Source organism: Triturus cristatus, chromosome 2_1 (genome assembly GCF_964204655.1).
Source record: "Triturus cristatus chromosome 2_1, aTriCri1.1, whole genome shotgun sequence".
NCBI classification, from domain to species: Eukaryota; Metazoa; Chordata; class Amphibia; order Caudata; family Salamandridae; genus Triturus; species Triturus cristatus.
Window position 1 is genome coordinate 277,926,302 of NC_140581.1, and position 26,102 is coordinate 277,952,403.

At 49.0% G+C, this 26,102-nt stretch overlaps 1 protein-coding gene across 3 annotated transcripts in view; it reads right to left on the bottom strand.

Annotated features, from left to right (window-relative positions):
• The window catches only part of CPLANE1 (ciliogenesis and planar polarity effector complex subunit 1), a 2,680,747-nt gene that overhangs the window by 2,162,213 nt on the left and 492,432 nt on the right, over positions 1–26,102 (bottom strand). For all 3 annotated transcript variants that reach the window (XM_085631095.1, XM_085631092.1, XM_085631094.1), the window contains exon 17: positions 8,136–8,364. In XM_085631095.1, the coding sequence (XP_085487221.1) occupies positions 8,136–8,364 (229 nt within the window). The remainder of the gene's footprint in view (positions 1–8,135; positions 8,365–26,102) is intronic.

Here is a 26,102-nt window from a genome sequence, read left to right on the forward strand (position 1 = left end):
TGTCGTCGTCGGTGATGGTGTCTTACGCCGAAGATCTCTGCCTCGAGGTCGATCTTCGCTGCTCCGACGACCTGTGTCTTGACGCCGACCGTCGCTGAAGGGTCGTCAGCAGAGGATCCTATCTCAACGCCGGACGCTTTTTTAACGTCGTTGGAGACTTGGTCCTCGATGTTGAAGTGATGCTCCAGCGCCACCGAAGTCTTCGATGACGACTGTTTTTCCACCGCCGGTAACTTCGACGCCGATCCCGACGCCGAAGGAGAACAGATTGGGATCTTGCTCCACGACGTAGATCGTGTTCTTTTCTTTCTCCTCACTGGAGACCTACCTCTTTCAGAGAGGCCAGGAAGTGGGATTCTCTCCCTGTCTTTGATGGTTCTTCTAGATAACTTCCTGCAGTGTTGGCAGGAGAGTGAGAATCAGGAAGGCAGAGGATGCACACATCATGTGTGTCCGACCTGGCCTTCTTTTTGCCACAGGCTGGGCAATAGTCAAACAAAGAAGGCATTTTTGACAGAAAAATGTTCTTTCTGTCACAAAAAAATGGTTAAAACCTCACTCTAAGGTCAAAAGACGTTGAGTGAAGGTAAAAAACCCGCAAAAAAATCAAGGTATTTTTGACAGAAAAGTCAAAAAAGAGAGAGCTGTGAATCCAGGGTCCTGACTGAAGGAGCCGGAAAGAACAACTGACATAACTGTCACCCTTGAGGCATGATGGAAAGCTAGGGGTCATGGCTGCCTTAAAAGCACGGTGCCAGTTTTCTGTACAATGGCTTACAGTTTCTATGTTGCTTTACAATGCAGCCTGTAGGCTAACAATGCTTGCATTTTTGCGCAGTTTTTCATGAGTTTACTCATTAAAAAGAGTTCAAGTGTACTTGCACACCTGTGGTCTATATTTACATTGTGTATCTGCAAATGCATTAATCTACTTATTATTGCATTGTTTAGCCTCCTTTATAGGGCTGCATTGGTATGGGAAAAAATGATATATATATATATATATATATGTATATATATGTGTATATATATATGTTTTTCATATATAATTTTTATTATTTCCGGTGTACCCGCACATGGGCGGGAATATTCAGTGCTTACGACTATTGATGAGGATCCCCTGGAAGAGAAATGTGCTAGTTGGAGGCCACTTAGATGGGTAGGAAATTGCACTAGGGCACACTTATGCACCTAATTCTGAACAGAAAGTGTTCTTAATTGAGTAATCATTTAAATTAGGAGAGTGGCAACAAATTGTATTTGTTACGTGGAAACTTTAAATATGTGTTTAACAAGTTGATGGGCCATTTACACCCACATCTTGGGGGGGGGAGGGGGAACAATCGATGAGGGCATGTCGGGCAGTCCTAGAATGAATAGAACTCTAGGAGTTAACAGGCATCTGGAGAATGCTATATCGCAGACTGAACAATATTCCTTCTATTTGCCAGTCACATACTACATATAAGGTTAGAGAAAATAGTATATTATGCTTTTTAGCATGCAGAAATGAGTCAACCAGATGGAAAATTTAGGTAAAATGGTACTAGACCATACGCAGCAAATGCCTATTAAAAGTGGCACGAGTCCCACAGTGAAAAATATCAGGAAGGTTACAAAGTCAGTTGCTAGAAGACCAAGCATTTTGCGAGAAGCTACAAGAAACGATATACAGCAATTTCCAAGAGAATGAAAATACGGCATTTAGCAGGAAGACTGAACGGGAAGCATTTAAAAGTTGTGATTAAGTACACTGTAGAGTGGTAACAGTTGGTATAAGAAAAATGGTAGTGCGTCTTGATCAAATTAGACAAGACACTAACATCTAGAATTAAACACATATGATGGTGCTGACAGATGTGAGAAAAAGAAAAATCGCTCCTATAGTGGAGAAGCTCAGATGCCTTGATCACAAAGAATACTAGCAACAAACACATACAAAAGGGGACAAATCAAGCTGGCTACTGGACTAGTTTACGAAATCAGAGTCAAGAGGCATTTTAACATCAAAACTGAAAAACAATGCAGGTGAGGTGATGCTTATGACAAAAGATATTAACAGGGATTCCTGACTAAGCACAAAACACTTTAAGGGAATTAGGAACATGCCTGGAGACCTATTTAGGACCTCAGAATCTTATGAAACTGACTAGAACAAAAAAAGGCACCTGACCTCCCCTTCAATGAACAAAAGATTAAAGGAGGCCATAGAAGAAATTGCTACCAGTTAAAGGCCAGTTTTAGATGGGTTACCCATTGAGTTTTATTTGGTGCTTATAGACATATCGGCGCCCCACCTCATGCAAGTGCAAACAGAGGCAATCAACAGTGAAAGTCTCCAACCAGTGGCTTCCCTAAATAGGGACAGCATTCATCAAACAGGGCCTCGTATAGGTCACTGTCAATGTTAAATGAAGATTATAAAATTCTTAGCAAATTGATATCTAAGAGACTACATCTAATAATGCGCTCACTGATACATGCTACTGATACAAGAATACAATATTAAAATAGTTGAGGGAGAATAATGGACGAAACAACTCCCGAACTATCGCAATCTATGGTTCTCTCAATTGATATCAGGAAAGCCTTCAACACATTAGTGTGGCAATTTTTGAATGGCAACATTATAACATTTGGGTTTGACTACCAGATAACACAATGTGTGAAACTCCTGTATGTGAACCCCACAGCGAGAGTAAAAACAGCGAGAGTAAAAACACGGAGACATAGATCAAGGGCGTTCAAAATAAGCAGTCAGCGGTGCCCACTATGGTCAATGCAGTGCCCACTATGGTCAATGCAGTTTCCACTGGAGATGAAGCCACTAGCAGTGAAAATGAGACAAGCAGGACTGGAAACGGGAATTGACATTCAGGATGGTTTACACTTCAGATTGTTACATGTATACGATATACGGTTTTTCTTAAGGTACAATACTGCAGGAATAGAGGTTACCACTTGGGAGTTGCAACAATTTTGCACGATATCAGGACTGCATGTAAACTGCTCCAAACATGCGCATTCCCACTTAAACCAGGTAAAACTGAAGCACCTAGTATACTTGCCGAATAGGGAAAAACCTGGAAGTTGCACACCTTTAGGCACTTTGAGTTACAGGTCTACTATACGGATAAAGACATTATGGAAGGAAACGGGTACAAAACCCTTACAGCACTGAGGCAGTGCATAGGCCTCTGACCATAATGGGAACATAGCCTTAGCAAAAATAATAATGCAAATGTGATTACTATACCATATTAGTGCCCTTCAACCTAGAGTACACAGATCACTTTATAGGGAACTACATCACCTTCTGGTAAATTTGATCTGGAAACAGGGCATACAAAGAGTAGTAGAACACAAACTAAAATTAGCCAAAGACAGAGGTGGGCTTCCTCGCTTTGCAGCTGCAGTGGATAGCCAGTGTTCACAAGTGAAGTACTGGTGGACACTGGTCTCACTACAAAACAGGCGAGAGATGGGCAGCTCAACTATATGCTGATGAATAAATCCTCACACAGCAAACAAGAAGCCTAAATTATTTCAGACAGTTATCCGTAGCTGGAGACAAGTACTGGTTACGAAAAAGGAGGATCCTAAATATGCAAGATTTCTTCCATCGATAGGTCTCCCCATGTCAAAAGCTTATTTCATAGAACTAGAATTACATCCACAGCTCAGGGTAGGTATTGAAACAGTCAGTGTCTGCTAAGAGAAGAATTTAAAATAGTGCAGCTCCTGACTGAATAGGATTGCTTATCACCAGGACAATCCTACAGTGCAAAACGTTGAAAGGTACATTCCAGAACATGTGTGGGGCAAAAGAGCAGGGGGCAGGACATTGAACCACCAGTACTTGAAGTCCTGCAACTAATACACATAATGAGACACAGTAGGCGACTGGTGACATGCCCTACAGGGCCCTTTGCAGCATGATCAAAAAATCACTAGCCAATTTGAAAAATACACAAGCGGCTACAGGAGTACATACATAAGGTCTTGCATAATGTGCACTTTATGGTTCAAAATGTTTTATTCATTTTAGTCTAACACATACACTCACCTACACCCAAAGGCCAGTGAGGCGTAATGCACACTTTAAATACACAATTAAATACAATATAACTATTTCCACATAATGTACCCAATACCTAGAAGGATACAGAGAATCTCCACTGAAATTCCCCCACATACCTGCAGATGAACAAACAATGATGCTGTTGTTTTGCACATGGTGAGGAACTGAACAGTCATCAAAATCTTTTGGGAGGGTGTCATTCACAACCTAGAGTGTGTGCTATTTAGAGAAGAGTTTCATACACTATCTGCCTACCACTTAGGTAAATATAGACATAAAGGATGTTCACATAGTCCAACGTACTCGTTACTAGGGCATGAGTGACAGTTTTGCTAGTGTTGCTTGGGAGCCATCTGAAGATCTTCCTCAGCATCTTCTGGGTGTGGAGCAGGATGCAGTGACGGCGTTGACTTGTGGGGTCATGTCCAGTTTGTTGTCGATGATTATTCGGAGGGTCCTGCTCTATCAAGGGTCATGCAGATGTCAAATGTGGCGGCGATGATTGCTGTTTCTGTACTGTGGTTGGGCCAGAAAACGGACTGTGTGGCACCGAAGAACTGATGGTGGCTGAGGTTGATTAGTTTCTCCAAGACCTTTCCTGGGTATGGTAGGAAGGAGATGGGTCTGTATTTGCAAAGCATGGCTGGGTTACCGGATTCATTTTTAAGCAGGGGTATGACAGTGGTACATTTCTAGGTGTCCAGTAATGTGACTGAGTTGATGTAGGCGTTGCGGATGGGTGTTAGTACTTTACTGATCGGTAGGAGTCCTTTGGTGGAGACGTGGGGGAGAATGGGTCAGATGAAGTCCCAGGATGATAGTCTTCATGGTAGCAGCAATTCCAACAGTTGTGACAGAAGGCCACGAGGTCAGGATTCGTTGAGTTACAACAGTAACAGGGTCTAGTTGAGGGTCAAAATTGCTGTATATGGAGGTGGTTTTGTTACAGATGAATTAGGAGAGTTTGTAGCAAAGGTCTTGTGAGAGGGTGAAATTGCTGGAGGCAGCAGGAGGTGCAGTGAAATCTTTGATGAAGGTGAAGATTTCCCTTGTTACTGTTAGTGTTGGTGTTGATGTGTTCTGCAGGAGCTGTGCGATTGGCTTTCCATATCTGCTAGTGTTATGGTCTTAGGGTTGATTCAAAGAGGTATTTATATTGTGTTTTGACTTGTTCTCCATTTGCACTCCAGCTGCTTGAAGTGACATTTCATGAGCTTGAGTTCCTCAGTGTACCAGCTGGCCTGTGGTCGGGCACTTGCCTTTGGGTAGCACTTGATGAGAGCCAAGGTGTTTGTGCATGCACTGATGCAGCTCTTGAGGTTTACGTCTTCCAGCAAGTTGCTGGTATGCTCAAGCCTGTGCCTGGAGACAGCGGAAGCCTATTCCTCTTATTAGATGCTTTTCCAGATGTGGCAAGCAGTTTGGATGGTGGTAGTCCTGTGATTCTGCGTAATGGGTATGCAGAAACAGACAAGGGCATGGTTTGTCTAGGTCATAGTTACTGGCTTGTCAACTGATTCCAATAGGTGTCCGGCAGTGTGGGTGGGTTCGGCCAATGTTTCTGAGGTTTTCTAGAAGGGCTGTAGAATTTGGGTAAGTGAGGTCTTCTATTTGAAAGTGAAGGTCTCTGAGGAGGATGAAGGTGCTGGCTTTGGTGATGAGGAGTGCGACAAAGTCTGTTATTTTGCTGGCAAAATTGCTGTGGGGTCCTGGTGGTCTGTTTATGGGTGTTCCACCCAGTGGGAAACTAACTGTGATGTGTATCTTGAACGTGAGGTGTTCCATGTAGGTGGTGGGGTGTTTGAGTAGGTGGTACAGCGGGTATCTTTGAATATGATGGTGACTCCACCTAGGGGCTTGTTCTGACGGTCTTGCCTAAAGATCTAGCTGGCGGGTATGGCTGTAGCGATGTCCAGTGCGTCAGCGCACGGAGTGCTCGTTCCTTCCAAGACTATCACTTTTGCTCTCTTCCTTGACAGATCAGGCAGGAGTTGCAAGAGTTTTTCCAGCTCTTCTAATTTATGCTGAGCATAGCTGAACAGAGCCACAGAACTGGCAACTGGCTACTTTTTTGTTAGACTCAGTCCTATTCGCTTTCCTCCAGCATTGAACTTTAAACTTTCTCTGTCAAGGGGTGGCCCGTCTGCCTTGCCTGAGAACCCTTTTCAGAGCTGTGTGCACCACTAGAGAGGCAAGTGACATCAGGTAAAGTAAGGCTATTGAGGAGCACTGTCATTTTCCCCCCTACTATACTTATCCTGATTTTTGCAATGCCATGAACGTTGTTCTCCAAGCACTTGGGCATTGTATTCAACATTGACAAGCACTGGGTGCTCCTCTCAGCTTTGAAAATAGGCTCTATAAGAATCCTCCTTCTCTTTCTCAAACGCAGTAAACATCATGTTGTGCTGTAGCTCCCACTATACCTGTGTTGTATACAAAGTTGTAACCATGCGTAGACACTTTTACCTGGCATGGCTGTAGAGAAGGGACATTGCTGGCCTTTATCCTATAGGCATGCCAGACATAGTCCTGTTGTTCTATTGACCTCTAAGGCTTGAGATGGAGGTAGCTGGTCTGCAAGGAGCTCCCCATCTGAATTGGAATAGTGTGGTGTGGACAGCTGTTGTTGGTGCCGGCATGGTGCTTGCTTTTCATTTTTGAGTGTGCATTTTGTATGGATGTCTGCGCAGAATGAGGATGTCAGGAAACAATATAACTGGTGTTAATAGTCAATATGGGCTGTGCTTTATCTATTGTAAGGGTATGGGGTCTGTGTAACATCGCTGTCCTCCTGTGATGAGCTGGTGTCTCTGCTGGGCTTCAATGGATTAGATCGCTTCAAAGTTGACTTTGATAAAAAAAGGTTGATCAAATTCCTCTGTACTCTAGAGACAGGACATTAATTTTGAGATTCCTCCATCGTCAAATTTGCCTATAGCCATTAAATGTTCACAACCGAATGCCAAGTCTTTTAGTGAGGAGGTTCTTTAACCAAGGCATGACATTCCTTTCATAGATGTTCCTTGTCTTAGAGCCAAGGTTCGCTTTGAAGCTGATCGCCGAGGAGATGGCTCATGGTCTATGTAGGAAGTGTGTAATTTCGAGGTTGGGGTGACCAGTGTTCTGTACTGGAGCCTGAAACCTAAGGTGTGGCTTTAGACCAGGAGCAGGCTCCAATGGGGGTGCTGAAGGTTCTGGGTCTCTAGAGTCAGAGACTACAGGAGAGACAAAGATTTGCTCCACTCCTCTTGGGCTTTTGGGGTACAGGAGGGGTCCGTCAAACTGTCATCAGACTCAAAGGCTTTGATGCTCGTAACAACTGCACCAGATGTGAGCTCAGTAGAGTGATAGTGCTGCATCATCATACAGTGTGCCCACCTTCTATCCCAATGATGCCTAAAGGTCTTTGTGCTATGGAAAGTATTGTACACGGAACAAGTGCTCTCGTCAGGGTCCGTCAATAGACACAGAATCATTGCTGGGCTGACCGCGGAAATTCTGTATTGCGTCAAATGTAAAAGGAGTATTTTCCATGACCCCGCCGAACAAGTCACTTATCTGCAACACACTCTTCAGCATCAATGCTGAAAACGTGTGCTCAACGAGGCTATACGGTACAAAATCTTTACCTCCATGTGCAACTGCAACAAAGCACTCCAAATACATCCGAAATAGGCGGTGAAAGAAAAAATATTTGAGGTGGAGTCTGAGTTCAATGAGTTGTGTGCTTCAGGAGTGGCATCAAAAGTCACCTCATATTTGAAACCGCTCTTTAAAGAAAAAACTAATTATAATATTGCGAGTACTACACTATATGGAAGGAGTATGTACTGCATGTGACCTATGGGAACGCATGTTGCAAACTCACATATTCCTATTTCAATTCTAATTTTGATTTTGTCAAGGGGCTAGTGTTGGAGTTATATGCAAAAAGGAAGTCGAAATGGAAGTATTTTGGAAATACACTTTAGAGTACATATTGAAGAAAAGGCTTATAAAACATCAAGCAAGTCAGCATTTTTCTCATTCTACAAATAGAAAACTAACTCACCATGTAAGGTCCTCTGTAATTTGACAGAACAGATTATAAGCCAAACCTATGGAGACTGACATCTTCCAGTCTCCGAGCTGGAGTGCAAACCAAGCTGCTTCTGGAATCAACCCGCCAATGAGCAACAAATCAAGAGCATATTCAACAGTCCACACGGTGGAAAGGTTCTGATCTCGAACTGCATTGGCAACAGTACAGTGCTGCAGGGGAACAACTCGTGGAAATGTTTCTAAACACAAGAATGAAACAAATGAAAAAGTATAATAATGAGTTTGTCACACTTAAAAAGTTCAAAAAATCTTGGACAATAAAATTAATAAATTAAAACAACAATCTTATAAACAACCTACATTTATATTTAAAAACATTAACTATGCCTACATGTCCACTCCGAAAACTTTACTGAATAACAATGGTAAGATGAAGAAGAGTAAGAAGATGAACAAGATGATGAAGAAAGAGGACTTGAAATTTGGGACTTCTAACACTTTCTAAAGTGAAAAGTATTACGTGGAAGAAAAATCTAATAAATCTTTTTGAAAGAGATGTAGAAAGAAAAAAAGGATGGATTTCTTGCAAATCCTAGGTTTAATATAGGATCAGTAGCATGCTGAACGTGTATAAGATCCCAATGAGTATTCAACGTTTTCACGTTAGTTACACTACCCAGGCATGCAACGCCCTTTCTGCAGTGACGCTAAGGAAGTGGGGAGGGCCCGGCCCAGCGAAACTGCCGGGATCTGTTGGGCCAATCGACACTGTGAAGGTCCCAGTCATGTAGCACATGGGGGAGGACCCCCCCTGGTGTTTTTCCCAGGTGGCAGCTCGGCACCTGGGGAACGGTAGCAAGGACTTCATGACCTGCAGCCTAGGGGTAGGCCAGGCTATACTAAGTGGGGTGGGCCCCCGGGCTGAAACCAAAGGCCTGACCTTGATAAGGGAAGGTCTAGAGACACCCTGTAGATTCCATTCACATACCACGGATGGGGCTGACCTGACAACAGCAATCTGTTCATGGAGTGCGACGCAGCACTGGAGGCCCAGGCCAGAGACTGGAGGATGACCAAGCCCTGATAAGACATGGTGGACACCTGTGATTCTGCCTGTTCTTTCCTGCCTTGATCCTTGAAACACTTTGACGAGACATCAGGGTAAACCTGGGGAACGGATTAACGGGCAGCAACGATCTGGTGAGCAAGGTCTATTGCTCACCATGGCCGCCACGAGGCAGGTGGCAGTAGACACCCAAGAGGAGGCGCGGAGGCCGGAGAACTAGCCGGCTGTGGCCTGTGGAGAGTAGAGTCCAGCGTAACTGAAGGTCAGAGCTTAGTTCTTGGGGAGGGACTTGACAAACGACTGTCCAGATGTGCCACAGTCGGTTGGTCAGCCATGGGCAAATCTAGGGTGAAAGATACTGGTTCACCCGTGAGGCTGCAAGGGGCGCACATCATAGGGCCTACCACCTGGGAGCAGTGCAGAACAGGTTTCCCTTGCCCTACAACAGACTCTGGACAGGATCCTGGCAAACATCGTGGACTCCAAAAACACTTTATAGACACTGTCTCAGCGGAGTCGGGCCTTCTTAAGGCAGACCATAGCAAGCTTGCAGACAAGGTCAAGGAGACGGAGGTGATAGTTGGGAAGCTCCCAATAACACAGCAGTCCCTGCAGCAACAAATGGCAGATCTCACTGAACGGGTGAAAATACTGGAGAGCAGAGCAGAAGACGGCAAGAGCAGCAATCAGTGCCACAATGTGCTGATCGTAGGGCTGCTCGAAGGAGAAGAGGGTAGTGACATGATTACCTACTTGGAAAACCAGATTAAAACTCAGGTGGCCCCTGCTGAACTTTCCCCCTCAGTTCAAGAGCAAATAAGGGGGAAAGTTCAGCAGGGGCCACCTGAGTTTTAATTCGGTTTCCAAGTAGGTAATCAGCCTGGGAGTGGATGGACCAGTACACGGCGGAGGGTATGAACTCTGGTGCGCCGGAAAGGGTGTCACCAGAGACGGCACCTACGGAGGGGGTGCCGAGCATGGCCACGTTCTGCGCGCAATGAAAGCCCTGGTAGATCATGACAAATCAGTAGCACTGCTAGCGGTGTCTGGCCTTATCCATGACAAGACTGCGAATTCAGATGAAGGGACCCACTCTGATAGGCATTCTGATGAATATACTTCAGACGATACTTCTGTCTGTAAATGGAGTATATCTCACAGGACTTCACAGACAGCAGAGGACTTGATTTGAGTTTCAGGCCACATGTTGATAAGGTGGGATGAGGTAGGTGCATGGTGGATCGCCTGATGCCTATGCCGTACTGGGACTTAATAACTCTACTTTGTGACTGTGACCGTGACCAATAATTTTGGTCATTGGACAGGACCATACAAGGACTGGACGACAGCGTGGATGCCGAGCCTGCCATAGGAAGTCGGTTGGCGGAAGCCAGGGAACGCTATAATGTCATCTTGGAGATGTTTTGGTGTCATAAATATAAAGATAATGTTGCTAGGGCATATGATAGTGAGGGTAAGGTGGGCAGATTGCTGGCTTGGCTGGTACGCCCTGAAATACGCGGGCCCGATTTGACGCCTGACCCGCCTCGATGAGAAGCCGGTGTACTCCTAAGTGGACATAAATGGCGTGTTTCAGGAGTACTATATGGACTCAATGGAAGACACTATGAGGAGTCTAGAGAGCTTATAGAAGCCTTCTTGTCTCCCATGGCACAGCAGGGCCTAACTCCAGTTGCCATGGAGGAATTAAGGGGTTGGGGGGGGGGGGAATTACACCCAGGAAATTAAGGGTGCCATTAGAGATATGACAAAGGGAAGATGTTGGGACCCGATGACCAACTGGTGGAATTTTATTCCACGTTTCTGGGAATGCTGGCCCCACAAATGGCGGATGTGTTTAACACACAAGGTGCTGGAAAAACTGGAGCTTCCGACTACCACCAAGGATGCGTTCGTTATCTCCTCTGCCCCCCCAGAGATGACTAGACAGAGGGCACGCACAACAGCGTATCAGCCATTGTCCATTCAGAACATGGATTTTAAGCAAGACACAGGCCATGCACCTAGCTTTGCACATGCAAGCGTTGGTCCACCTCGACCAATGTGGTTTTATTCCACAACGCAATAACTCCCTTAACCTGCGTGGTGATATTCACTCTCCGGCGGGATGGAGAATACTGGGTGGGTCTGACAGCTGTTGACCTGCAAACGGCATTTTATACGTCAGTTGGGCCTATCTGGAAGCAGTCATGGACCGGATGTGGCTGAGGGCCTCATGGGTGGCATGAGTTTGTCTGCTGTATGGTAAACCCACTGTCTGAGTCCGAATAGGCTGGACTGTGTCCGACTCCTATGAAGTGTGTCGGGGTAACAGGCAGGGCGTCCACTGTCCTTGCATTCTTGCTACTGAGCCGGCAGGGCTGTGCGGATCGAGGGGTCAGGGAAGGGGTATTCAGGTGGCCGGTAATGAGCATTTAATATCACTATGTGCTGATGATCTGTTACTTTATGTGACTGACATGGACAAAGATGTTCCATTCATGGTGCAGCAATTACACAAGTTTGGGGAGATATTCCAGCTTAAGGTGAAACTGATGAAGACGTATTTTCCCAGTGCTGCCCGGCTCTGACCGACCGCAGACTCTGATGCTGGAAATCAGCTGGGCCCCCTCAACGTTCCAGGATCTTGTGATTCAGATTTTTCATACTAGAGTAGATCTATGAGAGGGCAAGCAGGGGGTGGAGTTACAGTCTCTGCAGGGGTGTGGCCTTTTGGCAAACTCCCCATTTTACCACAGATTATGTTAGCTAAAATGATTATGCTTCCTCAGTTACTTTATTATTTTACTCCGCTCCCCACCTGAGTACCTGCCACTTGGTTTCGACAATTAGACTCGTTGGGTGAGCTCATATGAGATGGGGGTGGGATTACACGGGGTGTCTCTAGACATGTTTCGGCGACTCATCTTGAAGGAAGGCCTGGGTGCACCGGACTTGGAGCTATACCATCTGGCTCCCCAGCTGAAATGGACTCCGCTGTGGCTGAATGGCGGGAACCTGGCCAAGCTGGGGCACATGTGTTCTGTGTCTAACCAGGGAATGCTCCTGACCCGACTTCTGCATCAAATACCGGGGAGAGGGAGGGATGGATTGCTCTTGGTGGCAATGCTCCGGTGCTGGTGGTGCAGTGTTTGGAGGACGCTGGCGAGCTAATTTATACACCTCTACCCTTCCACTGGTGGGGCTACCTCATGGGGACCCTCCCATGTTCTCGGTGGCGCAGCGGTATGCTTGGACGGAAAGGTAACTGGTGACGGTTGGCAACTGTTATACAACCTCCACAAGGATGCCCCTGGATGTCCTTGTTGAGGTGCATGGATTGACTTCTGGTCAGTTCCTTACATGAGGGATTCGTCCGGACCTTTATGATCCTCTAGGATGGAGGGGTGGTTGAACCCCTGATGCATTATATGGATTAGTTACTTACCTGTAATCCTAGTTCTCTTCCAGGGGTATCCTCATCAAAGTCATAAGCACTAGAATATTCCCGCCCATGCGCGGGACCACGGAAACACAATCATATATGTGACCTACATATATCTGTCTCTGTGTGTATATATATATATATATATATATATATATATATATATATATATACACACACATACATATATACAAGCAAATGCAGCCTTTCACAACCAGAGCTGAATAATACTGTAAGGACTCCCCTGTATACTATGAATAATATATCTAATATAAACAATATATCATAAAAACAGGGAAGAAAACAACAGCAAAGCAGGTTTGAAAACTGTTTTAATGCTTAGCATTTAGTCCAAAACCTCAGATAGGACTGAAAGCATTGACAGCTCACAGGCTGCATTGCAGAAAACTACAGCCTAGAAAGGCTAGAAAGCTAACTCATAGCAATATAGAAAAAACGGGCACCGTGCCTTTAAGGCAGCCATGAACCCTAGCTTCCCATCATGCCTCAGGGGTGACAGTTAGGTCAGTTGTTCTTTGCGGTGACACAAAGCCATGACACCAAGAGTTGACAATTCCTTAAGAATAAGGATCCTTTGCCCGGGGAAGCGGGAGGGTTGCTTATGACTTTGATGAGGATACCCCTGGAAGAGAACTAGGATTACAGGTAAGTAACTAATCCTTCTCTTCCAGGGGATCCTCATCAATAGTCATAAGCACTAGAATAGAATAGCGAGCCTCACCTCATCCACTGCGGGCAAAGGAAAATAATAATTAACAATCAAGCTCAGACAACTAAACTTGACAATTCAGACATTTCTCTTATCTGAACAGATTTCTCTAGGAGGCCTGGCCTACTTGAGCATCCTCCCTGGAGTCGGATTCAAGACAATAATGCCTTGTGAAAGTATGCACAGATCTCCAGGTTGCTGCCTTGCAAATTTCTGCCATCGGAACGTCATGCAAGAAAGCTGCTGTAGCTGCTTTCCCCCTAATGCAGTGTGCTTTAGGTGACAACAACAGGGGTTTATTTGCCAGCTGGTAGACCAATTTTATACAGGACACTATCCATCTGGAAATGGACCTTTTGGTAGCTGGAAAACCTGTCCTCATGGAACCATAATTTAAAAACAATTGCTCTGATTTTCTTATGTCCTTCGTTCCCTCTAGATAGAATTTAAGCACTCTCTTAAGGTCTAAGGAATGGAGTGACCTTTCCGCAGGAGTTGCGGGATTGGGAAAAAAGGACGGCAAGGAAATTGACTGATTAACATGAAAATCAGATCCAACTTTTGGTAGAAAAGCAGGGTGAGTCCTTAATACTACTCTGTTGTGGTGAAAGGTAGTATATGGCTCTTTGGAAGACAGCGCTTGGATTTTGCTTACTCTACGCGCTGATGTAATCGCGACTAAGAAAGCGGTCTTCCATGTCAAATGCTGCAGCGTGGCTTTATCGATGGGCTCAAAAGGAGGACCCATCAATCTAGAGAGGACTAGATTCTACTCCCAAGGAGGAGAAGGAGGCCGAACAGGGGGATACACTATTTTCAACCCCTGTATGAAATCCTTGACCACCTGTAGTTGAAAAAAGGAAGGCTGGTTTGGAGACTTTCTGTAGGCCGTAATGGTCGCTAAATGTACTCTGATCGATGAATACTTTAACCCTGATTTAGCCAAGTACAGGAGGTAAAGTAGAATAACCTCCTCCTGCCCTGTGGTTGGATTAAAATGATTACGAGTGCACCACAAGTAGAACCGTTTCCACTTAAAGGAGTACGAAGCCCTTGTGGAAGGTCTCTTTGCCTCCTTTAGTATATGCATACAGTCCTGTGGTAAGTTCAAATGTCCATATTGCAGGACCTCAGGTGCCATGCTGCCAAGTTCAGTGAGGGAAGGTTGGGATGTAGAATCTTCCCGTCCATCTTGGTCAGCAGGTCCGATCTGCAAGGAAGCCTCCTGTGGGGGTGCACCGACAGCTGTAATAGGTCCGGGTACCACCACTGCCGAGGCCAGTCTGGGGCTATCAGGATTATTGACATGTTGGACCGGATGAGCTTGGATACCACCTTCGGAATCAGAGGCAGGGGAGGAAAGGCGTATGCAAATATGCCGGACCAATCCATCAAAAGAGCATTCCCCTTCGTCCCTGGACGGTGGAACCTGGAGGCGAAGGCGTGGCATTTTTTATTTAGTCTGCAAACAGATCTATGGAAGGTTGCCCCCACTGATGGAAAGTTTCTGCCACTACTTCGTCGTTTAGCACCCAGTCTGGCTGACCTTTGAAGTGCCGGCTGAGTGGGTCTGCTCGCACGTTTCATTCCCCTGGGAGGTGCACCACTGTGACGGAGAGGACTCGGGCTAGAAGCCAATGCCATATCTTTTGAGCTTCCAGGGAGAGAGGGCGAGAACGCATACCACCCTGTTTGTTGAGGTAATACATGGTGGTAGTATTGTCCGTTTGGATGAGGACTGAGTTGGACACGATCGAGGGCTGAAAAGCTTTCAGAGCTAGATGGACTGCTCGCAGCACTAACATGTTTATGTGGTAGGATTGCTCCTTGACGGACCACCGCCCTTGCATCTGTAGGGAATCCATGTGTGCTCCCCATCCCTGCAGAGATGCATCTGTTACCAAGGACTGGGCTGGAACAGGTTGATGGAAGGGGACTCCCATTAAGAGGTTCTGTGTACGAGTCCACCATAGAACAGACGATTTTGAAAGCACAATCCGGTCTTCCCAGAGACCCGATGCCTGGTCCACTTGTCCTCCAGGTCCTGCTGTAAAGGCCTCATTCTCAGCCTGGTGTTGGGAATGAGGAATATGCAAGAAGCTATTGATCCCAATAGGGACACCACTTGCCGGACCGTTGGGCGATTTGTCTGGAGAAGAACTTCGCACTTCTGTCGAATTGATAAAAGTCTCTGCTCCGAAGGAAACGCTCTTCCTAGGTTTGTATCTAGAATGGAGCCTAGGTAATGGATCACCTGTGTAGGCTGATGAACCGACTTCTCCATATTCAAGTGCAGGCCTAGCCTGCTTAGCAGAGATAGACACACTTGGAAGTCGCTCTTTACCTGCTGAGGAGATGGCCCTTTCAAGAGCCAATCGTCCAAGTACGGATATACGAACAGTCCTCTTCTGTGTAGAGCCGCCGCTACCACCGCCATGCACTTGGTAAAGACTCGTGGGGCAGATTTTAGTCCAAAGGGCAACACCCTGAACTGGTAGTGACTGCTGCCGACCACGAATCGCAGAAATTTGCGATGACGGGGAATTACAGGAATGTGGAAATATGCATCTTGGACATCCACTGAACACATCCAATCTCCTGCCTGCAGATTTGGACATATTTGATGAAGTGCCAGCATGCGAAATTTCTCTTTCAAGAGGACTTTGTTCAGCGACCGAAGGTCCAGGATAGGTCTGAACTTGTGCTCCTGATCTCCTTTTGTAACAAGGAAGTACCTGGAGTACACTCCCTTTCCTCGCTGAGAGTGGGGAGCCTTCTCTATGGCCTTTTTTTTGCAGAAGAGCCACCACTTCTTGTTGTAGTAGTAACTTTAGCTGGTGAGGACGAGATCTTTTTGGAGGAATGTCCTTTGGAGACACACGGAAACGTAGTGCGTATCCATTGCGCAGTATACTGAGCACCCAACGATCTTTTGTTATGTTGCACTACTCTTTCAGATGACGTGAAACACTTCCTCACACTGGAGTGGGCAAAGGCGTCGGAGGAAGCTCTGGTTCATTGCTTTCCTGCTGCTCGAGCCGTGGAGGAGGATTGCTGTTGATTACCTCCTCTACCTCTGTTCGACTTTCGACCTTGAAACTGAGATCTTCCCTGTTTTTTGCTTTGGGACCACTGAGGGGTTTGAACCCTCTGTGGGTATCCCTTGCGCTGGTAGGGTCTGTATCTTCGTCTGAATTCCTTTTTTTTTCTACCCCACCGCCTTCAAAGTGTCTAGTTTGGCTTTCATTCAAGCCATCTCTTCATCTGTGTGGGAGCCAAACAATGAAGAACCAGAAAAAGGCAGGTTAAGGATCCTCTGCTAAGCATCCGGTTTAAGAGCTGTAAGCCTTAACCAGGCAGACCTTCTTGCGCAAATGCCATGCGCATATGAATGCGCCGATAGGATGACACCATCCGCTGCGGTGCTAATCATTTGATTAGCTACCAGGGACCCTTCCGTAATGACTTTCTCAAAATCCTTCTGATCCTCCTTCGGTAGCTTCTCTTTGAAACGATCCAAAGAGTCCCATAAGGATCTGTCGTACCGACCTAATAAGGCTGCTGCACTGGAGACTTTATTTATTTATAAAATCTGTTTATTGAGATTTTGAAAGATGTACATCACATCATGAAACAGAATAATGTGCAGCAACATTTAAATCATGGCTATGTACTCAGACTGGCGCACAATGAACTGTAAGAACGGGTGAATCTCTATGTTCCCTATCACAGTGAAGGCCCCCACGACAGTGGCGCCAACCATAGAGCCGTTTTGCGTCCTGAGGCCCTACCACATAAGGAGCGACCCCAAGGCGAGAGTTTTACTGTTGCACCCATTCTACCCTAAGGTTTCTCCATAAACAAAAAGCAAATTTGTATAACAATAACAGGGACCAAACAGTTGGGCAGCTATCGCCCCAGCAGAACAACAACAATGATAACAGCAGCAGTGTCCGGTCATTGTCCAAGTATTGCTCACCCCATGTCTCGTAGCTCTTCCCCCCCAGCCCCATACCTCCCACTCAGGTCACTGTACAGACTGCGCTGCGTTTGCACTTATGCCTCGCCATTCTGACTAGGCCTACGCTGTCTATTGCCATGACACTCTGCTGGACAAACCAGCTCCCCACCTCCCGGGGCAGCGCCCTCATCATGTACCTGGCAGTCCTCTGCGGCATCCTCCCCTAGATGCATCATGATCTGTAATTGCGCCTCCCACTGGGCTGCAATGGGCGTCCCCCTGAGGCCTAGCGTTTCCTCCCTCCGGAGGGCCGCGCCCTCCGCCCTAGCCCAGACCAAAAAGGAACCGCGCCATGCCCTCATGTGTGGTGGGGCAGCCGCGTTCCAACGCTTGGTAAGAAGCAGTTTCGCCACCACAAACCCCAGGTCTATGAACCTAGAGGAGACCTTTGTGGAGGGTGTTCTGTGGAAAAGGTGTAATAGGTAGGCTGGCCACTCAAATGGGATATCACGACCTGTGCACTCGCAGAGCGCCTCCTGCACTGCCTGCCAGTATGTGCTCAGTACAGGACAGCTCCACAGCATATGGATCAGGCCAACATCCAGTTCCGCACAGCGGGGGCAGCATGCATCCGCACGGTGAAAATATCTATTAATAGAGGCGGGCGTGAGATATGCTCTGTGTAAGATGAAGAATTGTATCTGGTGGAAGCGCATGTTCCTGGGAACTCTCTTCGGGCCCTCCAGTACCCTATCCCACTCCTTGTCAGTCACGGGCCGAGCCAGATCTGCCTCCCACTTACCACGCAGCGGCGCCAAGCTATGCGCTGTAAGCATGCGTAAGGACGCCGCGTACCATTTAACCAGGTGCCTCCCCCGCCCCATAACATGAAGATATTGTACCATTAGATGTTGTTCTGGCTCCTCCCTTAGGTCCCCCCGGCAGCCCGTGAGCGTCGCCACCAACGCCCAGTGACGGAGAAAGTGGCCTGGAGATAACCCAGTCTCCTCCGCCAGGGCGGCAAACGAAAGAAGAGTCCCATCTCGGTAGAGGTCCCCCAAGGTGTGTATGTCTGCCGCGCTCCAGTCTTCTAGTTCCGAAGCACTAAGCACCCCCTGCCCACTAGGGGAGCCCTAGAGTGGTATAGCAGGGGCATAGGGGGTCTGAGTCCGGGTAAGGTGGAGACACCGGCGATAGCATTTGTAGGCCACTACTAGTAGAAGAGGCTCAGGCCTTGATACCCTCGCAGTCGGATGAAAGAGCCCAAGGATGTCAGCCAGTGAAAGGGGGGGCGCCGCAGTCGCGGTATCCTCACGACCTCTATCTGCCAGCCAACGGGCTATCCACTGAAGCTGTGCAGCCAGATAGTAATGTTCGAAACATGGCATTGCAAGTCCTCCCTGGTCAGTGGGAAGGTACAGCTTGGGCAACGCGACCCTGTGACGCGTGGCACCCCACAGGAAGTCCCGGAGGGATCGCGCCAATCCTGCGAAGAAGGACGCCGGGACATAAACGGGCAGATTGGCGAAATAGTACAGGAGACGGGGTAAAATCACCATTTTAACTAATGCTATTCGGCCAGTGACCGAGAGAGGAAGCGTACCCCAGAACCTCATCTGAGCCCGGACTGCGGATACAGCTCTGCCCAAGATGCCCTCCACAAGATCCGCTGGCTGACGGTATATTTGGATACACAGATAGCGAAAGGTGTCCGGTCGCCATTGCACCTGCACTCCCCCAAGATGATAACTCGGATCTTGGGTGTCGGCCCTGAACGCATAGAGGCAGGGCTTAGCAGCGTTCACCCGGAGACCTGAGAGGGCCTCGAATTCCAGCAGAATACGCTCCAGGTCAACAGGAACGAGAGACACATCCCTGACAAAGACCCACAGGTCGTCCGCATAGAGTGACACTTGATGTGTCGCATCACCTAGGGGAATGCCGTCAGTCAGCTCCCTGCGGAGTGTGGCCGCCAGCGGCACCATCGCGAACGCAAACAGGAGGGGTGAGAGCGGGCACCCCTGTCTGGTGCCGCGACCAATAGGGATGGCATCAGATATGTACGGCCCGGTTCTCACTCTCACCGTGGGGTCCTTGTACAGAAGGGCTACCAGCTGGAGGAAGCCGAGGCCCAGCCCGAAGTGCGACAATTCTGCCACCAAATATCCCCATTCCAGGCAGTCAAAGGCCTTCTCAAGGTCTAAAACTAGGCAGCCCGCCCTGGGCCATTGTTGGACACTGTCTGATGCCACTCGAAAAAACCGCCGCAAGTTAAGAGAGGTACTGCGTTTAGGTACAAAGCCATTTTGGTCGACATGCACCAGCGCCGGCACCACTGGCGCCAGGCGCTCTGCCAACACCTTCGCCAGAATTTTTTAATCCGCATTAAGCAGAGCGAGGGGGCGATAAGACCCCAGCTGGGTGGGATCCCTACCAGGTTTGAGCGGAGATACCAGATAGGCCTCACGCATTGAACCGGGCAAGGTACGCTCCTCAAGAACGGCCAAATAAAGAGTGTGCAATTTGGGTATCAGTGTTTCCCGATAGGTTTTATAATATTCCGCCGGGAGCCCATCGGGGCCCGGCGCATTCCCAGTGGCCAAAGAGGCAACCGCATCCCTGATCTCGTCCGCAGTAAGGGGACTCTCGAGTGACTCCTGGTGCTCATCTGGGACCGTGGGCAGACAAGCAGCCTCCAAGAACTGATCCAAGTCATGTGTCTGCCTACATCCCGTCGAACGATACAGGGACGCGTAGTGCGCCGTCATTACCTGGTGGATCTCCCACTGCGTGTACACCAACGACCCGTCAGGCCCGCGTATAGCGCCTATCGGAGCGTGAACAGTCTCCTGCTTGAGCAGCCAGGCCAGTAGCCTCCCTGCCCTATCTGACGTGGCATGAACACGAGCCGAGTGGGCCGCATAATTGTGACAGCGCAGGCACTCTAGCAGTTCGGCATGGCGCGCCCGAAGTCTCAGCAACTGGGCCGTGTCACGACCGCTGCCCTCCCCGAGCCACGAGATTCCAAGGCAGCAAGCGACAATGTGAGTTGCTTGCGGATATTCCACGTCGCGCCTAAGCAATGCCCCCTGATGCTGGACTTATGGTCGTCCCACTCTATCAGTTCGCTGCTCGCGGTGCCCAAGGAGGCTCGGAATTCTATATCTTCCAGAGCTGCTGACTGGAGGCGCCACGTAGGGATTGGGGGACGGCCAGGGTTCCATCGGAGGCACAGCCTAAGAGGATTGTGATCGGAGTGCGTCCGACCTAGATATTCTGCCTGATCTAACAGGGGAAGTAAAGGATAGGAGCCCACTACCCTGTCAAGACGCACATGGAGGTCATGAACCGCGAGTAGTACGAGTAGACGCGGTCGTCGGGGTGTAGATTGCGCCACACATCGATCAAAGTCCAGCGCGACATCCAGTCATTCAGAGCCCGTGCGTTCGAGCCCACTTGTGTATTACGGAGGGGCGGAAAGGAACGGTCAAGGTGCACGTCGAGGACAGAGTTGAAATCCCCACCCAGTAGCCAAGGGAGACTCGCAAACGGTGCTAGCACCGTGGACAGATGGGCAAGGAATGATGGCTGTTCAACGTTCAGGGCGTACAATGAGCCTAGCAATATGTGTTGCCCATTAAGTCGCCCGCGCACTAAAGTGTATCTCCTGGCCGGGTCGACCAGTACCTCCATACATGTGAACGGGGTGCCCGCCCTCACCCAGACCAACGTGCCCCTGGCGCGCGCTGAATATGTGGTTCCGAAAGGCTGACCCCTCCAGCGGGTACGCAACCGGGCTATTTCTGCCTGTGTCATGTGAGTCTCCTGAAGGAGGGCTATGGCCGCCTTGTGTCTCAGCAGATAAGCGAAAATGGAATATCTACGCGCTGGTGTGTGCATGCCCCGAATATTCCATGTGATTATGTTAGTGGTGGCCATTTGGAACAATTTTAGTCGGCATAGGTGGCGGGACCTGGGTCCACTCGACCAACATGGGGAACAGGAGCTCTATATGTCAAGCCGGTGCGCTGCATTAGTAAACAGAACAAAGAAACATATACGCGGTGCCAAGCACGCGAACTGAACAGCAAAACCAATATAACTGTCAGGGCAAACCCCTGTGCGGGCATTCGTCCAAACTGTAAGCTAATGCTTATGGAGTAAAACTAAGCCAGGTAGTGGCTAACGGGTGCTTATTGCGGCTTTAGTTGCCATGAGCTGCTCCCCTACCACGGTGCCCCCGCGCGCGCTGTGGGTGTCTCCTGTGGCATGGGCTTGGACAGGTATGGGCGGGTGACCTAACTACAGCTATCTACGCCTCCTGTCGCTGATTCCGCCTGGCATGCCGTCCCCCCCCCGGGGGCAGGGGCTCCCGTCCCCCCGCATTCACACAACTGCCAGCTAGACGCAGCGCCGCCATCACACAGCCCTTTACCACTTTATACATCAGAGCCGCCAAGACTCATTGTCTATCGCTTGGGGACGTGCATGTCTATGTGTGCTGTCCCCACGCCGCTCCCGGCTCACATGATCTGTTCGGAAGTCTGGGGTGTCACCAGCGGCATTAGTTGGTCCTCGGAGAGCGTGGTGGATGGAGAGGACGATCTGCTGGTCTCAGGATCGCTATGCCTGTAAGTGTCCGCATCTCCCTGACTACTTGTAGATCCAAGGGTTGCCACCGCTGCCAGCGCTCCCTGGCAATCCAGGCGTATCAGCTCCGGGCTAGGCGCCACTCCCGAGCCCAGTCCCGCATCTCTTCGGGACCCTCTCCATCGCCTCCGCCGGGGCCTTGTCCCCCTATGATTGCCAGGTTCCGGATCCGGCAGTCTCTGTCCACCACTCCGTCTCCTCTAGTCAGTCCCAGACCTCCCGATGGGGCATCGAAGAAGCGGGTCCCCTCCTTTGTGACCACTCTGAGGCGTGACGGAAATAGCAGAGAGTATGGGATCTCCAGGTCACGCAGCCGGCGCTTCACCGCCAGATAGTTGCTCCGCCGCTTCTGCACCACCGCCGTGTAGTCCGGGAAGAACATCACCTGCCCACTTCCCACTGCGATTGCGCCCAGCTTCCTGGTCTCGCGGAGCACCACATCTCTGTCCCGGTAATTGAGGCGTTTGAACAAGAAGGGACGGGGCCGAGCCCCTGGCTTGGGCCGCTGAGCTGGGACCCTGTGGGCCCGCTCCACCACAAACTGTGGGGAGAGTACCCCCGGACCGAGCAGATCTCGAAGCCATCCCTCGACGTATTGCTCTGGCTGTCGTCTCTCCTCGCCCTCCGGCAGTCCCACCACCCTGATGTTACTGCGCCGGGAGCGCCCTTCGGCATCCTCGGCCCGATCTTCCAAGGTGTGGACGCGATTTATTAAGTCCTGCAGGGTTACAGTATGGTTGTTCACCATTGGTTGGACATCCTGGAGGGCCTGGCGCTGTAGGGCCACTGTGTCCTCTAACTTGCGGTGGTCCGCATGAAGGAGGGTGAAGTCCACCGTAACCTTGTCGATTCAGGATTCTAGAGAGGCCTTCGTCTGCTCCAGCGTTGAGCCGATACGCTCCACTGCAGCAAGCACGGTGTCCAATTTCGCCGCCAGTGCCGCCGCCTGGGGCTCCAAGCCTGCACCGCGACTCCCCACCATGGAGCCCGAGCCCGCCACCAGTGTCCGGCCCTCCTTTGGCGCGTTTCGTAGCCGGCCCATGACCAATTGCTGAGCCGCAGGCATCTACTGGTACCTTCAGCACCAGACAGGCGGCCCGGGCCTAGACTCCCAGTCCACCACAACAGTAGAGAGCCGACACTGTAGGCCTCCGGCACCGCCGCGAGAGTGGGGGGCAGAGAGGGAATGCCAGAGCCCTCCCCGCAGAGTCCGCCGCCACAGACCAGGAGACGCCAGACCCCCGCTACTCACTGATGCCACGGGACCACAGCGGCTGCCACTCGTTACTCTCCCGATGTGTCTGAATCCCCTTTCAGGCACCTCTCCTCCGCCTGAGCATCGGTGTCCCTTGGATATTAGGGCTGGTGAATGTTCGCCACCTCTCCTCTTGGCGGTTGCTCCTATGTAATTGCCCGCTGTTGGGCACCACTTCAGAGCTACAGGCGCGGTACCGGTGGCGACACACCCCAAACGGCTCCCCGGCGCCAGCTATGCCAGGGCACCGCGTGCAGCGCTCGCCAACTCCAGCGCCAACACGTCCGTCCGTGCCTCTCCTAGTCCCTCGGTGTCTTACTGCATACACGGTTCCAGGCACCACCACCACATGCCAATACCTACGATGTGTGATAGGAGTCCAGGTGCTCCCCTTGCGCCAATGCCAGGCGGTCTCCCCCTCCTCCACCTCCGCTCACCTCGCTGACCGGCACCAGGTCGTCCGCCGGTCGCCCACCAGGCTCCGGGGCTCCAGGCCTCCGCACAGGCACAGCAGGTCACTGTGCAATCCGCCCCAGCGAGGGCCACCCCAGTGTCCTGTGGAAAAGTGGATTTCCCTGATCAGTTATGTCCCCTATCTTGGACCCCAACGGTTCTATATGCATGTTACAAGTACATGTATGTTCTCTCCAGTTCCAGTTTTGAAGACGCAAATACATGTGCGTCCACCGTCAATATGTTCTCTGTCAGATCCGCCATCAATGGGCTGGATAGTCAATTCCTAAGTAGGAAAGGCCACCGACTTTATATGGCTCAGTTACTCCATTTTTACAGTTCAGATGAAGTAGGCCCGATTCTGTCCTCAAAGCCTTTCCCTGCTCTCTGTCTCTGACAAGCGTCAGCTTGAGCTTGCATCTGTATCCATGAACTTTGTCCTATTTCCTGTGCAGCTAACGGTGCCTGCCTCGGCCAGTTTAGCCGGTCTGCCAAGAAGCTGTATTTCACCTTCGAATTATCTACTTTGCTCTTCAGCCGATGCATTCCTGTCTAGTGATTTAGGTAAACATTTCCTTTAGCTCTCGTGCAAAGGGCTGTCCTCCTGCAAGTAATTCATAGCCCAGTTGCCATGGAAAGTTTTCTGCCTCTTGTATTTCACATAGACACTTAGGCGTTCGTGCACGCACACAGTCAGTATAGAATAGATTCTGTTCGAAAGTCCTTCAGTCCTTCCTTGTGGATAACATAGTTCTTTAAACATAGGATGTTAGATATGATTTAGGATTAGGTTGACTTGACCTCTTAGACTTTTCGTCTCCACACGTAGAGTTAGTGACGAGGTCCCTTCACCCCCCCTAGTTACACGTCAAATGCACGTCATGCTGCTGCGCGCGCATCTATGTCAAGCATTATCTTATAGAAACACTTATATTTGATAACTTTAACCAATTATGTTTCTTTTTACTCCTTATTACGCCTAGTTTCGTTTACGTCATTAATATGTCACTTTTCTTATCAAATGTTACGCCTCCTACATTCGTTTCCATTATAATGTAATAACTATAAAAATGTATGTATATCAATAAAGAATCGTACTTCACTTCCTGAACCTTCTTGGTGACGGAACCTGAGGTCCGCCACTCGAGTCGGCCATATTGGAATAAAGCCCATTCAGAAACCTCTTATACCACGGATTCTGCCTCTCATTATTCTGAGCTATTTGTTTAAAGTTCTCGCATGAAATTCAGATCGGTAATGGATAGATATATTTTATTTACCACATAATGGCGCCCGAACAGGGACACTTTCTCATCTCACGCGCCGGCGGTGCGTTGCAGGCCCGGTCTCCTGCCACAGCTGGACGGACCATAACGCGTACCAGCAGGATTTCCTGTAGCTCCCTCCGGTCAAGCGGGGGCGACTGAGGCTGCGATCAACCCAGACGAGGCGGTGAGAAGCGCAAAGTATCCCGACCAGAGCCTAGCTGAGAGAGCAAGATCCGAGGTATACAGAGGCCCACCAGGTTTCCGAAGTCCCGATGTCCAGAAGTTCCGATGTCCGAAATCAAGTCCAGTGTCCGAGGCCTTTCGTTGTGAGCTACTCGGTGAGTACCATCGCCGGGGAGGCGTGTTGACGTGCACATAGGTTGTGCCGGTCAAGACGGATTTGGGTACACAAATCCGGTCTGCACTGTTTAGCAGTGTATATGTACGGTTTAGCCGTATATCAAGTATTCCGAAGTATCTAGTGATTATCAAGAATTCTGCTTGGTGATTAGTTATGCAGACTGTCATCATTGTTGGTTATTTTTAACAAATGTTTAGTATTTTATTTTTTAACGTGCTAAAATGTCCTGCATATTGTGGTATGAATGATTGTTTTACTGTGCTTTGCTCATTATTGTGTTTTTGTCCTAAGTGTGTTTAAGTTTAAGTATCAGATCAGTTCCGTTCAAGAGTAAGTACCAGATTAGCTGTTGTCAATATGCCACTCTTTTCAAAGTTAAGACAAATTACTACTCGAAAAGGGGTGCTTGAAGAGGCAGTCCCTATCCCTCCTAGGGACACTCCAGGCCATTTCATGTACCATAAACATGGCTTAGATGCCATATTATTTCTAGATCTATGGGTGGACTACACCAAAGAGTTACCAGAGAATCAGAGATGGCCCGTAGCTGGGACCTGGGATGCAGACTGTATCATGAAAGTAGAAGAAGAGTTGTGGAAGAGGAAAGCTAGACAGTCACAGAAAGACGCTATTGAATTATGGCGTAAAGAGTCGCATAGGCGCACTGAAAAGGCGCTGAGACAAGAAGAGAGAAGTAAAGAAAGTGCAAATAAGGTTCGAGATAAGCAATTGATTGAAGAAGGTACAAGAGTACAAACAGAACAAACAGAGAGACAAAGAAATGCCCT